Source organism: Euprymna scolopes, chromosome 40 (genome assembly GCF_053919585.1).
Source record: "Euprymna scolopes isolate OS-2025 chromosome 40, ASM5391958v1, whole genome shotgun sequence".
Taxonomy (NCBI): domain Eukaryota; kingdom Metazoa; phylum Mollusca; class Cephalopoda; order Sepiida; family Sepiolidae; genus Euprymna; species Euprymna scolopes.
The window spans coordinates 68,098,926-68,116,425 of record NC_136521.1 but is presented as its reverse complement, the minus strand read 5'-3'; the positions used below and the strand labels follow the sequence as shown (position 1 = coordinate 68,116,425).

Genomic DNA, 17,500 nt, shown 5'->3' with positions numbered 1-17,500 from the left:
AAAATTTATATGCAAGGTATTCAGACATGCGAAAAACTTTTTAATCGGTTTTCATCCGGAAGAAAAGGGTTGCTAAGAGGTCAAAATTAAGCGCCATCGGATTTTAATCTGTTTGTTAAGTGTTTCACGAGGTTTGAAAACACTTTTTTAAAGATCGTGGCAAGATGGTCTAACGGTTGTTGCACTTAACTCATTGGCTGTAGGTTTTCGTTTCGATCTCAGCTGCAGCATTTCTTTTACTTACAAGAATTGAATTATTTAGAAAAAAAAATCCATAATACTCGCATGAGTATTATGGATTTTTTCGTAGGAAGAAAATATAATGTCGGAGAAATTGCAGCAAGAACTGAAGTGCACTGTATGTGGCAAATACGTTTTGTCAAAAACTAGTTTTGTAAATCATCTCAAATCACACAATCAAAGACAGGAACGATAATCATATGAGGAGGTTATTACGTCACATCCGGACAAGTTTATTTTGCTGTTCTCATCTGCAATTCTAAAATTGACTTTACACGACATTCGGGGATTCACAATATTATCACGTGAACATCTTTACAAGAAGAAAATCTTTTTTGTCACATATGTGTACTTTCATGTGGAACTAAAGCTGGATTAAAAATCCATCTAGGTGCACATAGACGCACAACACTTAACTGAAGAGATGGCAAACTTCTCTCAAGAAAAAGCAGTCATCAGTTGTGGGTACGTTTAAGAATTTAACGTTACGTTTTATACCGGGCAACGCCGGGTAAATCTGCTAGTATTTAATATTTCCAAGAACATTTTAGCCGTAGTAAATCATTCAGTTTTGCACCTCCTCCTTATAATTACTGAAGACGTATTATTTTTTTTTTCAATCAATAATTAAATTACTTAATTTTTTTTTTTTTTAACTTTAAATTGTGATTTCCGTTTTCCGATTCACTTCCGGATGTCCCCCTCCCCTTGGTTAAAATTTTTTTATTTATTTTTTTTTAATAATAACTTTGTTATTAACAAAAGCCATTCTTAACTCGATGGAAGACTTTCTTGACTATTTTTTGTTTATAAAGAGGTCAATATTTATCAAGGCCCGAAGGCAACGCGAGGATAAGGTAATACAGTAGTCATTGGGACAGTAGCGTAATAATCGTTAGTCGTGGAAATTTGATATAATAAGATTATTTAAAATGCCGCTTGTTTACGTTGGAGTTAAAGTCGACAATATTGTAGTCCACTAGAAAGCAGACCAGTGAAACAGAGTTCCACAGGCGGGCAGTTCTAGGAAAGAATCTTTGTTCATGGTATTCACGTTTAGGTTTAGGCACTGATAGAGAGTAGGGGGATTATGAATAGTAGTTGTAGTTAGAAAAGTGTTTTTTTTAAAGATTGTCAAGGGGGACCCTATTCTGTATTTTCACCTAACAATTTAATAAACAAAAGATAGTGTAAAATTTCACTTAAAAACGAAGTAGCAACCGGAAGTGAATTGGAAACAGTAATTATAAAGATAATTGTGTTAAAACGTAAAAAAAAGTCACAAATAACAAGAGAAACGATTATAACTTGTTTAACATTCACAATACCACCAATAGCAATATTCAAAAAAACATTATCTGAAAGTACTTCTTTAAAACTTTTGGGTTTAACGTTCACAGGGAGCATGAGCTGGAACAGATACATTGAGAGCATTGCCAAGGCTGCTGCAAAGAAGGTGAGCTCTCTTTCTATCATGCTAGAAAGCTACTTACGCCTGAAAGTATCCTGTACATCTATAAGGCTACCATTCGCCCATGTATGGAGTACTGTTGTCAGAGTTAGGGTTAGTGCATCTGCTACTAGTCTCTCGAACGTAGACAGGGTTCAAAAGAGAGTTGACAACCTGATAGGTCCTGAACTGTCATCTAAGCTTCAGCCCCTGTCCCATCGACGAAATGTTGCATCCTTCTGCCTGTTCTACAAGTACTTTAATGGTGAATGCTCTGACGAACTGCAAGCACTTGTGCCCCCTCGACAGAAATACCCCCGACAAACCCGATAGGTACCTAAATCCCACCCCTACACAGTAGAGATCCCTAGGTGTAAAAAAGCCTTCTACTCCAATAGTTTCTTCCTCAGAACTGCTAGACTTTGGAACTCCCTTCTGGGATTCTGCTTTTTCAACTGTACTGACATGCAGAAGTTCAAGTATAATGTGAACAGACATCTTGCTGCTCATCTCCCTTCTTAATATCTCAGCAACTTATGTCCCTAATAGTAGCTTCTACTTCTAAGTGGCATCGTGCCTTGATTGGGGTGAGAATTGAAAATAAAAAAAAAACAAAAAAACAAAAACAAAAAACAAAAAGCAACAATAATAATAATTTATATCGGTGATGACCAAAACAATCTCAACAATGCGGACTGTGTAACTTTTTGTATGTATATGTGTATATACGTGTGTATATCTGTGTGTGTGTATGTGTGCGTATGTGTGTATGCGTGTGTGGGAGTGTATGTGTATGTATGTTTGTGTCTATGTATGTGTATGTATGTGTAAGTGTGTGTATATGTGTATGTGTGTATATGTGTAAGTATATGTGTATATATGTGTGTATGTGTGTGTAAGTGTATGTGTGTATGTGTATGTGTGAACTTGTGTGTATGCGTGTGTTTATGTGTGTATGTGTGTGTATGTATATAGATGTGTGTGTATGAGGGTATGCGTAAGTGTATGTGTGGGTGTATGAGTATGTGTGTGTAAGTGTATATGAGTGTGTGTGTATATGTGTATGTGTGTATGTGTGAGGGTATGTTAGAGACAGCGAGATGGAGATAGTGATAAAGAGAGGGGGCCGTAGCGCTTAATTAATCGAAGACAAAACGGCCGTCTTTTTACTGACTTGATAGTCAATCCCGGCAATGCAAGAAAGACAACTCTGCTGTTACTGTCACCAGAGTTATCTTCCTTGATCGAGTTTCACTCACTGGAAAGCGAATTTTGGTATGTCTATACAAACGAAGAAAGAAAAAAGAAAACCAAAACGACTAAGCTGATATATCGAGTTGCATCAGCGACAAAAAAAAACAAAAAACAAAAAAAAACAAAAACAAAAAAAAAACAAAAACAAAAAAAAAACAAGAAAGAAAGAAGGAGGGCAGGGTAATGTTTGGGAATATTTTTTTTCTCTCTTCTTTATACAGAAGAGCAGGAGGAACACACCAAGTACACCACACCACCACCTTCATCATAACCTCGCCCACCTAGTGATTGCGGAGTGACAGTAGAAAAGGGTTATGTTATTATTAAGACTATGACAAGAGAATATTCTTATCATTGTTTTGACTCTCTAGTATATATCCGACACAGTTAATCAATCGAGAACCACATCACTCTATCTAAAAACATATAAGATATGAACTGGTATATACTCGAGATTCAAAATAATGAAAAGGATATTCTCTTATCATAGTCCTAGTTATTATGAGAAATATCGGTACTTGAAGACGAGACGTGGAAAAATTCTAGGAGCCGTCCTCTCTTTGAGAAGGGGTTAGCTTATTGCTAATTGCCTGAGCCAGCCACTGGTTGCATGTCAAAGTGCCCCTCCTTGGGGGCGCTAACTTCACAATCTCACTTTCCGATCCTGGTGTCTAAGTTCTTGCAGTGGGATAGAACTAAATCACTTACACGTAATAAAAACAAGTGAAGCATGCATGGTCCCCCGTGAGTAAACGAGGCATAAAAAAAATGACTAAGTTCAGCATTTGCCCCCCCTCACTACATTTAACCCCAAAAGTCCCCAGGGGACACCAAATCCTGGTGAAAATGAACAAACAGTGCAGTTTTAGGATTTAACGTATGTAAATTTGAGTTCTGCACCATGCAAAAAAAAAAAAAAAAAAAAAAATGACTAAGTCCATCATTTGCCCCCTCCCCCATGTAGCCCAAAAGTCCTCAAGGCTTTGACATATTTAAATTTGAGTTCAGCACCATACAAAACTGCTAAATAGACATACATAGAAAATTTTGGACAAATATAGTAAATTAATCCCCAAAATGAAGTCTTTTTATTCGCCCTAAAAGAGCCCCTAGTGCACACTGAAAAGTTATCGCGAAGTATAGGCAAACAAAATTATATAGAAATTACAACTTTTCAGAAAATTTTATAAAAATCCAAGGTATCAATTTTTTTAAATAAGCACAATAGCCAGTTTAACCCGAAAGGCACCCATAGGAACGCAACTGGAGTTTTCCCGGAAAATCCGTTCTGTTACTTTTTTACTCATATCATGTTTAATGTTTGTGCAAAATTTCAAAAAATTCCGAGGCGTAGTTATTGAGAAAAGTGTGGACAAAGGAACAGACAACCAGACAAGGGTAAATTTACAGGTCCACCCCCTTTTGTCGGGGAACCAAAAAAAAAAAAATAATAATAAAAATAAAAATAAATAAATAAATTAATAAAAATGAAAAAAAATGATAACGTACGTATTTCGACATGAAACGAAAATATCTTACACTATAAATCACGTAAATTAATCAAGAAGTTTTGATTTTTATAAAGAAAAATATTTATAAGCGATTAATCGAAATTCGTAGGCTTTACAACATAAATCTAGTAGTTATGAATCATCGTTGAGTTATTTTCCTTTGATCCTGGACGTTTTTTTTTTTTTTCAAAATGACGAGCGAGACAGTTAATTTTAAGATGCTCATAAAAATTTGATTTTCTTTGTTAAAATAATCATTTATAATAAGTTCACACACACACACACACACACACACACACACACACACACACACACACACACACACACACACACACACACACACAAATTACCTAAAATAGTAAAAGAGTAACTAATCTTGCCTTTGGTAACAATTATTTGCTTTGCATTTATTTTTGTTACACCTTCTTTGCTTTGTTGTTTTGTTTCTAATAAATAGCCGAGGTTTCGATTCCACTGAAATCTCCTTTCGGCTCGGAGTAAAGTGTAGTACGAGTTGCCTTCAATAAGTTTCCAGACCTTTTTTGTGTTAGGCATTTAAAATTGTCGTAGACGCTCGAAAATTCAGTATGTTATTTCTATACATCTTATGAAATGACTGACCGATTTTTATGATTTTAGTTTCAAAAGAACAGCTACAACAGGAATTGGAATACACCCTACTAAAATCTGATTGTCGCAGCTGGTGAATTTCAAAAATGCAATCTGGACGTAGAGACACTTTAGAAGAACGATTTGCAATAATATTCTGTTTTAAAATTGGGGAAATAATGCCACAGAAACGTATGGAATGCTTCAGACTGCTTTTGGACCATCTTGCATAAATCAGGCATCAGTTTTTTGGTATCATAAGAGAATCAAGGAAGGCAGGGAGTCTGTGAGGGATGATGAGAGGTGTGGGAGGAGTAAGGAAGTCAGAACACCAGAGTTGATTGGCCAAATAAAGAATTTTATGGATAAGAACCATCATGTGTCTATAGAGATAATAAGTGCACAGTTTGATATCAGTGTGGGAACTGTACACACAATTATTCGAGAGGAACTGAAAATGCGAAAGATTTGCGCAAAGTTTGTTCCAAGGTTGCTGCATCTTTGTTCCAAACTATTTGAGCAAGATGAGCATCAAGACAGTTCCTCACCTTTCCTTGCTCACTGTGACTTTTGGTTATTCCCTAAGCTCAAGGAAAACCTAAGAGACTGTCGTTATGAGACAACTGAGGAGATGAAAGAAACTGACACGCTCACACAAGAGAACTTCCATGGCGCCTTCCAGAAGTTGTTGGAACGGTACAGCAAGTGCATTGCAGCCGGAGGAGATTACTTCGAAGGAGATTAAATTTTTATGTGTGTATTGTCAATATAAGAACCCATAAGAAAAAAGTCTGGGAGCTAATTGGAGACAACTAGTATATATATATATATATATGAGTTGTCTCCAATAAGCTCCCAGACTTTATATATATATATATAATTATTTTTTTTACTATAATAATTATTAAATACTTACAGACACTAGTGCTTCATCCTTTCGGGAATCTTCACTGCAGGGTGTCACGATTAATACCAGTCGAACGATTCGAACCCCGCATCTCTGGCTCGGTTTAGCGAAGACCTAATCCATTCGGCTACCATTAACCGCGTGAAATAACGTCGAATTTAAACATTTTAATTTTAAATGTTCATTTACGTCAGTCAGAGAGTGATCTAATCGTTATACGATGATCTATGCATAAGAGCTAAGTTGACCGACTTTTAATTAAACTGAAAGCGCTCAACGGTAAGAAACGAATTTCTTAAAGGGGCTGTCATAATTATTTTTTTTACTATAATAATTATTAAATATATATATATATATATATATATATATATATATATATATATATATATGAAATTATATATATATATATATATGAAATTATATATATATATATATATATATATATATACTTTCATATTTATGAGTAAAAGTATTAAGAGAGAGAATGAGTGTGTGTGGGAGAGAGAGAGAGAGCGAGAGCGGGAGAGAGAGAGAGAGAGAGAGAGAGAGAGAGAGAGAGAGAGAGAGAGAGAGAGAGGGAGAAATCAGCTGTATCCAGAAGATTTTTTTTTTATTAAAGGGAACTACAAAAACAGAAAACGGGAGGATATATATATATATATATATATGTAGATTGTCGGACTGACTTCCTCGTCTTGGTTGTTATAGTCACATGTTTCGGCCGTTTTACCCTCCGGCCTTCATCAGGTGTTTTGTATCGAACTGGGGAACCGTTTGTTAGGAGTCTCGAACCCAACCCTTTATTATTATTAGTACCGTGTTCGGACTCCAGCTAGGCTCTGGGACATAGTTGCTGATTCTCTGTTTTGAATGTTACTTTTCACTGCCTTCGTTCAGGATTGAACTCAGCATCTTTGGGTAACTGTAAACTTTGATACAACGTCTATATGTCACTAGGACAATTCTTAGTTGGTTTTTGTTAATGTTAAACCTATGTTTTATTCAAGGTTTTCGCTCTCTATTAGAGGTCTCCAAATTGCATTCAGCTCTATGCTTGGTTTGCTCAGTAGGTTGTTATGTCCGAACATGTGAGCTGTTTCTTTAAGGTTTCTCACTTTCCAGTGGGTCTCTCTGTTTATTATTTTTACTTCATCCCATAAGGGGCGATGGTCCCCCTCTCCATCCAGACATGGTTGGCTATACCCGATTTTTCCGTCTCACCTTTAGTTACCGCTTTTCGGTGTTCTTCCACCCTTACTTTGAGGGGGCGGCATGTTTCACCATTGTAAACCTTTCTGCAACTGCATGGGATGGAGTACATGCAGTTCTTGGTCATGTTCTCCTCCATGCGGGGCTTCACTCATACCAGGTGTCGTGTGAGTGTTGACTCGCTCTTGAATACCGTCCTGATGTTGTAGGGGGCACATATTCTCTGAATCTTTTCGGAGATGCCTTGTATGTATGGTAGGCAGACCATTGGAGGTTTTTGGGTTTCATTCTCCTCTCTTATACTATTAACACGTCTGGTGGATAGTATGCTATTGGAGTAGTTGTTACGACGGAGGGTATTCTTCAACCTGACCATTTCTTGGTGGTATGTAATGGTGTCGCTACTTATTGTCTCTGCTCGATGTTGTAAGCAGCGTGCGATTCCATGTTTGATACTGTATGGGTGATGGGAGTTGAAGTTAAGGTATTGTCCGGTGAAGGTAGGCTTGCGATATACAAATGTTCTGTGCGTGATATGAGTATATCAAGGAAGGCCAGTTCGTTATCTTTTTCTTTCTCCATTGTGAACTGTATCGATGGTCTTATTGAGTTCACATGGTCTAGGAGATGTCTTCCTGATGGGGCCAGAGTATGAAGGTGTCATCAACGTATCTTAGCCACATGGTTGGCTTTAAGGGAGCTGTCTTCGAAGTATTCCATGTATATGTTCGCCATCACTGGTGATAATGGTGAGCCCATAGCTAGCCCCTCCACTTGTCGATATAGGTCAGTACCCATTCTGAAGTTGGTTGTTTCTATGCAGAATGTAAGCATTTCCATTAAGTTTGGCAATGGTACACATGTGCGCTCTTCTATGGAGATGTCCGCAGCTAATTTGTCTTGAATTACTGCTAGTGCCTCACTAGTTGGGACTTTAGTGAACAGGCTAACCACATCTAGGCTTACCATTTGGTTTGTACTGATGGGTGCTCCCTTGATCAGTTCCGTGAAGTGGGCAGAATTCTTTACATGTGTTGCTGATTTGCTTGCTAATGTGTTTATTATATCCACAAGGTACCTGCTCAGTGGGTGGCATGCAGAGCTTCGGCAGCTCACTATGGGTCCGACTTGAAAACAACAAATATATTCTATTAAAATTTTTTTCTTCAAAATCTTTGGATTCGGCTTTAAATAACCTTAAAAGGGTTGATATGCCGTAAAACAAAAACAACCAACCAACCAACCAACCAACCAACCAACCAACCAACCAACCTAATCCTTTAGTGGCTTTCAGGCCTTGATAAGGGGTGATTATAATGTAAAAAAAAAGATGTAAGATTATACGTTTTGGTTTCTTGTTCGTCATGATATCCAACCAATTTTATAAATACCAAATGAAGTTTTCATTTTGAAATTTCAGGGACTTTTGAATCCGACAGTTTGGAGAGGATCGCATTGGCGTTTAAATATTACATCGGTGTTATTCACACGGCACCCGTTTACCCCGAATACAAAGTGTTCACCCACAAAGTGAACAAGTACCTCGAACGTCCACCGTTCAACCATAAGAATCCATACAAAGTGATTAACATTGGAAAGATCGTAAGTACCTTTTTTTAAATTCGATATTTGTTTTTTTTTGTTTTGTTATTATTTTTTTAATTCGATATTTGTTTTTTTGTTTTATTATTTTTTTAATTCGATATTTGTTTTTTGTTTTATTATTTTTTTAATTCGATATTTGTTTTTTTGTTTTGTTATTATTTTTTTAATTCTATATATATACACACACATTTTATATTCTATATATATATATACACACACACACACACACACACACGTTCAGCTTTATATTATAGATATACCTTATTTAGCTTCATTCCGAAACGATCGTACAATCGAATTGATTTTGTTTGTTTTTTTGCTTTTGAAACTGATTTTTAATTCACAATTATGAATCGTTTTACTTAATATTAATATAGCTCTAGGATATCTATACCTATTGAGCTTATTATATATCTACAGTACAATGAGCACGGTTTTCTTTTAAAATATTAATACATTTACTAGTACATTAAAATAAACTCTACTCTTTAAATCTCTTCCACATAGCCAGGAGCAGCAAGCCTCACTTTTGGATCTATTTCTGACAACTGTTCCTTATGACTGTGTAACAAATGCTCATTGCCCACTCGGGAATGCTGATCACACTGTGATTATGATAGACATTACTCTAAACTCCTGACCCCAAGTTGAAGAGCTATTGTTCAAAACAACAAGGTGCTACAATAAGGCTGACTGGGATGCTATTAGAGATCGCATCAGAGACGCCCCATGGCGAAATATATTTTCTCTTCCAGCAGAACAGTGCGCAAATGAGACTACTGAATGGTTCAAAGCAGCAATTGATGCAAATGTTCCTACACGGAAGTTCTTCAGGAAGACCCACTTTCTCCAATGGTTTACTTCTGCATGCGCAGCTGCCATTGCTCAGAGGCAAAATGCATACCGTAGATTTATCCGGCATCAGTCGTGTACAAACAGACAGAAGTATATAGAAGCTAGAAATAACTGCAAGAAAGAAATAGTAATAGCTAAGAGTAAATATACTGAAACCACCAGGAAACGCATTGAAGAGCAAAAATGAGAAACTCGTGATTTCTGGAAAAATAACAAGTGTAGTAAATAATGGGCAATCGACAATACCTCCACTATCAAACAATCATGAGGTTGTTTGTACAGCAACTGAGAAAGCTAACATGCTTGCTTGTCAGTTTGCCTCAAACTCTACCTTGGACCCAGCAAGCTATTCCTCCCTAATTTTCCCCTGTGGACAGAAACCACGCTAGATGATCTAAAGATCACTCCCTTTTAAAAAAATCCTATACATCTCCAAAGCATGTGGACCTGACCTCATCCCGGCTGTGCTATTAAAACATGCTCCGCTGAGGTCGCTCCTGTTCTCTCTAAACTCTTTAACAAATGCCTTAACGAATCTTGCTTTCCTGCTTCTCTAGTACCAGTTTAACAAAAACTCTGTTGAAAGAACTGACCCATTAAATTATCGCCCAATTAGCCTCTTCCCTCTTTTCGCCAAAATATTTGAGTCATTAATTAATCAAGCTCTAGTCCAACACCTTACAGCTGCTAAACTTCTGTCAGACCACCAATATGGATTTAGACAAGCCCGTTCTACTGCAGATATTTTAACTATAATCTCTGAACGTTTATACCAAGCACTGGATAAAGCAGGGGAGGGGAGGCCAGTAGCCATTGATATATCTAAGGCTTTTGACAGGGTATGGCACGATGGTCTTTTGGTGAAAATAAAATCCTATTGTATTACTGGACGAATGTTTAGCATAATTAGATCCTTCTTACATGAGAGAAGAATCCCAGTTGTCCTCGATGGGCGTATGTCGAAATAATTTGATATACATGCGGGTGTGCCTTAGGGATCGATTCTTGGCCCTTTGTTATTTCTGATATTTATAAATGACTTACCTGATAAAATTGTCTCTGAGATGGGTATATTTGCCGACGACACCACGCTCTATAGCAGGCACGTGGGGGAAAACTAATGAGCACATATCTAAGGTAATGGCCAAAACCCTAGAGGAAGACCTCCAGTCTGTAGTGGAATGAGGTCAAAAACGGATGGTAGCGTTCAACGTTGCCAAGACAAAACTCGTTTCCTTTAATAATTACATGAAACCTTACCAACCACCAATAGCTATGGCTAGAGATACTTTAACTGAGAACACTTCGTTCAAGCTCCTTGGCTTAACGTTCACAGGAAACATGAGTTGGAATAGATACATCGAGATTATTAGTGGGCTCACTCTATTGTGCTAGAAAGTTATTTACGCCTAAAAGTATCCTGTACCTCTACAAAGCCACCATTCGCCCGTGTATGGAGTACTGCTGTCACATTTGGGCTGGTGCATTTGCTACTAATCCCTCACTCCTGGACAGGATCCAAAAGAGAGTCGCCAACCTAATAGGCCCCGAACTGTCATCCAAACTTCAGCGTCTGTCCCACCGACGAAATGTTGCATCCCTTTGCCTGTTTTACAAGTATTTTAATGGTGGATGCTCTGACGAATTACAAGCCCTTGTACTCTCTTGATGAAAATACCCTCGACAAACCCGACAAGCAGCAAAGTCCCACCCCTATACAGTTGAGATCCCTATATGTAAGAAAGCATTTTATTCTAATAGCTTCTTTTCGAGAACTGCAGGACTTTGGAATTCTTTTCCGGTTTTCTGCTTCTCCAACTGAACTGACATGCAGAAGTTCAAGTGTAATGTGAACATACATTTTGCTGCTAAACTCCCTACATAGTACCCCTGCAACTTAGGTCTCTGATAGTAGCCCCCTACATTAAAGTGGCAACGTGCCTTGCTTGAGGTGAAAATGTAATTTAAACAAAAGTACAGGTCTAATTCCCTCTAATATATATAATGATGATAATCAGATGCATCGATAGAAAGCACTTTGGAAGAATATGGCTGAACAACAACTTTTGGGCGCCATTTTATACAGCAGGCCAGCTGAAATAAAAGACCGCTCGGCGAATGGAAAAGATATCCAGAAAAATCGAGGAGAAGAATATATATATATATATATATATATATATTTAGTCATCCACATACTGTTTTGCTGTTTCACAGCTCATCAGTGCGACTAGACAGGCAACTGCCTCAAGCCAGAATCGAAACCCGACCGCCCAAATGACAGTCAAGATTTCTCACCATTACGCTATACGCTCGATTTGTTTACACAAAGAGCGTCGCTTAATACGTTAGTGGCAATTTGTATGTCACTTCCCAATACGCTCAACCCAAGATAGGGAGCATTATAGTCATCTACATACATGCTATATATAATGCAAAATTCGAAATTTAACGGTTTGAAGACCAAACCAAGTGCAGATTTTTTTTTCAATAAACAGCATTTTTATTTATAAAGATACATTTTGATATTTCGATTCATACCAGAATCTTCATCAGGAAATATAAGTGCCTAAATCTAAAGGCGAATTCCATGAACTAAGCTTCTTTCCTGGAACTGCTCGCCTGTGGAACATTGTCCCGCTAGCGTGCTTCCTGGTTGAATACAACATGGTAGCCTTCAAATCCAATGTAAACAAGTTTTTTTGTGAAGTGGTGACTCCCAAGTCAAAATTACTTTGTTTCACACGCAGCAAGATTACTTTGATCTGCCACTGGAAGTTGGAATCATGTTTAGTTTCAGAAGAGTTTCCGATGGATAGTTATTCTATACAAATCCTGCAGAGGACGAATTCTCAGTGGACAGCTGTTCTGTACAGGTTCCGGATTTTATTATTTTTGCAGCCAAAGAGCAAAACATTCTTCTCGAGTTGACACACACAAAAAAAGAAAAAAAACATATGCAAGGTTGCTAAAAAGGTTTAATTTTTATAGAGCAGTTCTGATTTCTGATTGGTTGAAAGTAAATTTATTTGATTCGTCAGTTCCTAGCAGAAGCGTTTTCAAATAGAATTTCCCAACTTTGAGAGACCATACCCCCATTACTTTGTCTGATAGGGAAGGTCTCCTAGCGCAGGGAGACAGGGTAGTACAAGTCAAGGATTCGTCACTTGACGCTCAGCCCAACAGGTGAGGGGCCGGGAACCGGCCCAGCACCTGTTGGACTGAGGTACGCCGCCTGGGTAATACCTAGGAGGTCCACCCTCCCAGGCCTTTCCACCGGACTTTCCGGTGGGGCAAGTTTATTGCTTGCTGTCTGAGGCGCCCCGACCGGGGAATGCCGACGGGGTTACTCAGGCAATTTTTAAAATTGCAGGAGTGCCCCTCCTTTAGGGGAGCCTGCGGGGTTCCCACTTTCCGGCCTTGTGCCACATAATGCTGATGTGGGCAGCATTTAAATATATACCCCCATTATTCGTGGAGGGGATGAGTCTCCTTGCTGCCTCGGCAGTTTGGAGACTGGGTAGAAAGTACTCGTCAAGGATCTAATCTTGACATGCAACCCGAAAAATGTGAGACCGGGAACCGGCCCAGTACCTGTCAGACTGAGGTACTCCGCCTGGGTATTTCACAGGAGATGCATTCTCCCAGACCCTGCCACCCAGCTTTCAGGTGGGACAAGTTTATTGCTTGTCGCCTGAAGCGCCCGGACTGGGCCATGATAAGCAATGATTTCCAAGTAAATAAAAATCTGCCACTCAATATATTCAAATCTAGCGAGCACATGATATCCAATAGGAGATGCCGAGGTTTTGTTTATGATAGTCAAAATATAGGAAGGGACGATGGTTAGTTCATCTAGTGCAGTTTTGTGGAAAATTATGCCCGGAATAATGTATTATATAGTCAATTAAAGAGTTTATATCAAAACGTAAGTCAAGTAATTCAGTATTTAAGCCAACAGTTAAGACATAAATAAATAGATTAATAACATCATTTTAATTAGATTCCATTTGCTGCGGGCGACATTAATATTTATTACGGTATAACCATAAAATATTACCTGTTCACACAGATTTTAAGAGATTTGAAACACCCACAATGTTTTCTGCTCGAATATACTATATATATATATATATATATATATATATATATATATATATATATATATATATATATATATATATATATATATATATAAATGAAAATTACAATTGAATTTACCAAAATGATCCAAGATGGTAAAATTAAAGTAAATTATAAATATTAAAGAATTAATATTTATAAACTTATCTCAGCCAGATATAAAAGCTCGATAATACCAAATAGGAAATAGAGCTTATAATATGAGCAAACAGTTTTTCTTTACCATATTCCCTCTGCTTAACTTATTTTGTTTTCAAGTAAGATCTTTGACTTATTTGTTGTTTCATCAAATACTTCTGCATGCAAAATCCGATCCCGCATTTTTGCTAATTCCTACCCTCTGATGAGAAGGAGAGTATTTCTTCGAAACTCCACGGATTAAGGACTATCCATTTATCTAGTCTTTCCTTTTCAGATTAAATATGTTTTTAACTCATTTCAGAGTGTTTTTTAACATATTTTATTAACTGTTTGCTCATATATATATATATATATATATATATATATATATATAAGTATTAGTGGCCGAGCAAGGCCACTGAGGAGACAACCAAGCAAAAAAATAAAACATAAAAACTAAGCGAAATTCATCTCAAAAGCAACAACACTAAAGCTGGCTTGCCAGGACACTATATATACAAATGTCGGCTTATTTGGGCATAATTTATTGGCTTGAAAATATATGTTCTTTTTTATCAATTGTCATAAAACTTTAAAAAAACCTGCAAATTTTAATGTAGTTTCATCCCATAGAACCAAAGATATGAGCATTTTCATATTCAGTTTGGCTACCAGTATAGATATATCCATATTTTTCGAATGGTCGTTTTTATTTCTCGGTTGAATCTGAGCAAGAAAGTTCCATAGTTTTCCTCATCTATCTGGTTTTTCTTTTCGTTGTTTTTGGCTAGTACTGAGTTTCATCAGTTATCTTCAGGCATTTTTTATTATTGTTTCGTTTAGAATCTGGATTTTTTATATGCTTCAGTTAAAATTATATTTACATTTCTTGAAATAGTTAAGCGTCTTGTGTATAAATACACACACACACACACACACACACACACACACACACACACACACACACACACACATATATATATATATATATATATATATATATATAACTACTTTATTTACTCACATAAAATTAATATACGAAAGTATAAATTTATGCGTAAACTTTAAGTATTTACTTCAAAAGTGCTCAATACGTAGGTAGAGCTAGTTAGTTAGTTATAAAATATATATGGCGATTAAGCTACACTGAATATTCCGCGTTTCATCCACTCTAGGACTCTTCAGGCTTATGCGCATAAGCCTGAAGAGTCCTAGAGTGGATGAAACGCGGAATATTCAGTGTAGCTTAATCGCTATACATATTTTATAACTAACTAACTATATATATACATTTATATATATATATATATATATATATATATATATATATATATATATATATATATATATACGTTTTTAACGTGTAAAGAACGTGGCTAAAATAAATGTAAAGTTGTGATCAAGTTGTAATTAATAAGGTGGTATAGAATTTGCAGGTTTTTATAATAATTTATAACTTTACATTAAAACATAAACATATAGATGTATATGTAAGTATAGGCGTACACACACACACACACACACACACATACATATATATATTGGATGGTTACTTCAAAATTTTACTACTGTTTTCAAAATTTACATTGTTTATTTTTGGTTGTTTAGTTTTTGTATTTTCTACTAGAATTTTACTAAACTGGGGATGTGGACAGCCATATTGTTTTAGGTGTCAGGAAATCGAGCTTGTGTCGACAAGGTTTAGGTTCAATCGTCTGGACAATGTATTAGACGTGTGTCTAATGTAGCTATTCGTGTTGGAGATGCATTTGTTCGGGAAATGTTATTTTTAATTATACGCTACGTTACATGAGGAGAAGCCGACATAATTTAGATTTTATCTAAAAAAAAAAAAAAGTTCCCAATTAATTGCTTCTCCACGGAGATAGAGTTGCACTCGATGTCAATTTTAATGTGGAGAAATTCATTTTCCCCCAAAATGGGTACTTTGAATTGAAAAAAAAAAATTCATTATTTTAGAAGGATATCTCCTCCACTAGGCACGAACACAAAATATGAAGTGCAGTATCAGAACAGGTACTACATTTTGCAGATTCTATGTATTTTACAATTTTCTATTATAAAATAGAAATATAAAATCTATTAATTTTACAAAAACCAAATAAAGCACAGGACCATTTAAAAGTGTGTAAAGGAGGATCTATGGTCATCCTTATCAATGTGGACGGTCATTCAAATCTACTTTATATATAAAATATCAATTATGTCGACAACTCCTCATGTTACGTAACGTAAGTAAAAAAATATTCTCGAGCTGAGATCGAAACAAAGATATTGAGCAACTGCTAAACTTATTAATTCTCTGTTTTCTTCTACCCTGTCTGTAATAAATTGAAGTTTATACGTAACTAACCTGGCTTCCCAGCGTTGCCTGGGTGTTTGGAGGTGTGTGTTGAGCAAAAAAACAAAACAAAAAACAAACAAAAAAACAAAACAAAGTGGTAGTAGGTAGGCAGGTTCGAACTCATGACGCGAAGGTTGAAAAAAAAAAAGGAAGAAAATCTCACGTCTTACCGCTACTCTATGACGCGACTGGAAGTCTAAAAACGTTCAAATTTAACGTAGTCAATCAAAAATAAAAGATGACTTGCAGAAATGGCGTTGCTTTTAAACCTCCAGTGAAAACAAATTAGACACAAAGTCGTGTTTAATGTGGGGAAGACTAGCTCCCCCCAAAAGAGGGCACTGGCAGTATTCAAATAAATAGTGATTGTCTTAGTATGAAGGAGTGCTCCTACACTTACCAAGAACCAATTACAGAACAGATAATACCCGGCTCGAATGCTAGGCGGTTGCACTCCAATTGTTTCTCTTCATTTATACGAAAAGGACAAACAGACAGTCAAGACAACGGCACGCTGGGAATTTTGTTTAACTCGATCAAAAAACAAAATGATAGAGACGTTGTCCGTTTGCGAATCTGATATATTACAATCTGGGAAGTATGCGAAAACTTCTCGCGGAATCTATCCGACACAAGAACCCGATGCAAAAATCCCTTCGTGGACGCTCGTGCCCATTTTGTCCTTTATATAATAGATGAGAGTAAACAGCTCGCTACTCAACTCCCCACAGTTTTCTGTTAGACACGATCTCAACTAGTAACCCCTTACGTTTCAAGTGTCAATATACCTTGTTTGAGGTGACAAAAGAGTTTTAAAAAGTAAATAATATTTTTTTTCAAGCGAGTCACCACTTATCAAGGCCTGGGGGCCAATCGAGTCTAAAGGAATGTAAAGTTTTTTATGAATGTAAAGTGGTAGTATAGTAATCGGATTTTGCTGTGTGTCATGTTAGTCAGGAGTACGTACGTCGGGGGGTGTGCTTAAGTGCTATGAGTTCATCAAAACACATTCAATTAAATTACTCGTAAAACAGGCAGAGGGATACGACATTCTGGTAATGGGACAAATGTGTTGGTTAAGGAGGACACTTTCTTTGCAGCAGCCTCTCCCATGCATTACTTCTAATTTATGTTGTTGAATGTTAGGCCTATACGTTTAAAACATGGATTCTCGGGTTATGGTTAGGGTTAGGGTTTAGGGTTAGGGGTTAGGTTTAGGGTTAGGGTAAGGGGTT

General features: G+C 36.8%; 1 protein-coding gene across 2 annotated transcripts in view; it reads left to right on the top strand.

Annotated features, from left to right (window-relative positions):
* The window catches only part of LOC145265602 (receptor-type guanylate cyclase Gyc76C-like), a 644,892-nt gene that overhangs the window by 239,839 nt on the left and 387,553 nt on the right, over nt 1-17,500 (top strand). For both annotated transcript variants that reach the window (XM_080121613.1, XM_080121614.1), the window contains one exon: nt 8,601-8,782. In XM_080121613.1, coding sequence (XP_079977739.1) covers nt 8,601-8,782 — 182 coding nt within the window. The remainder of the gene's footprint in view (nt 1-8,600; nt 8,783-17,500) is intronic.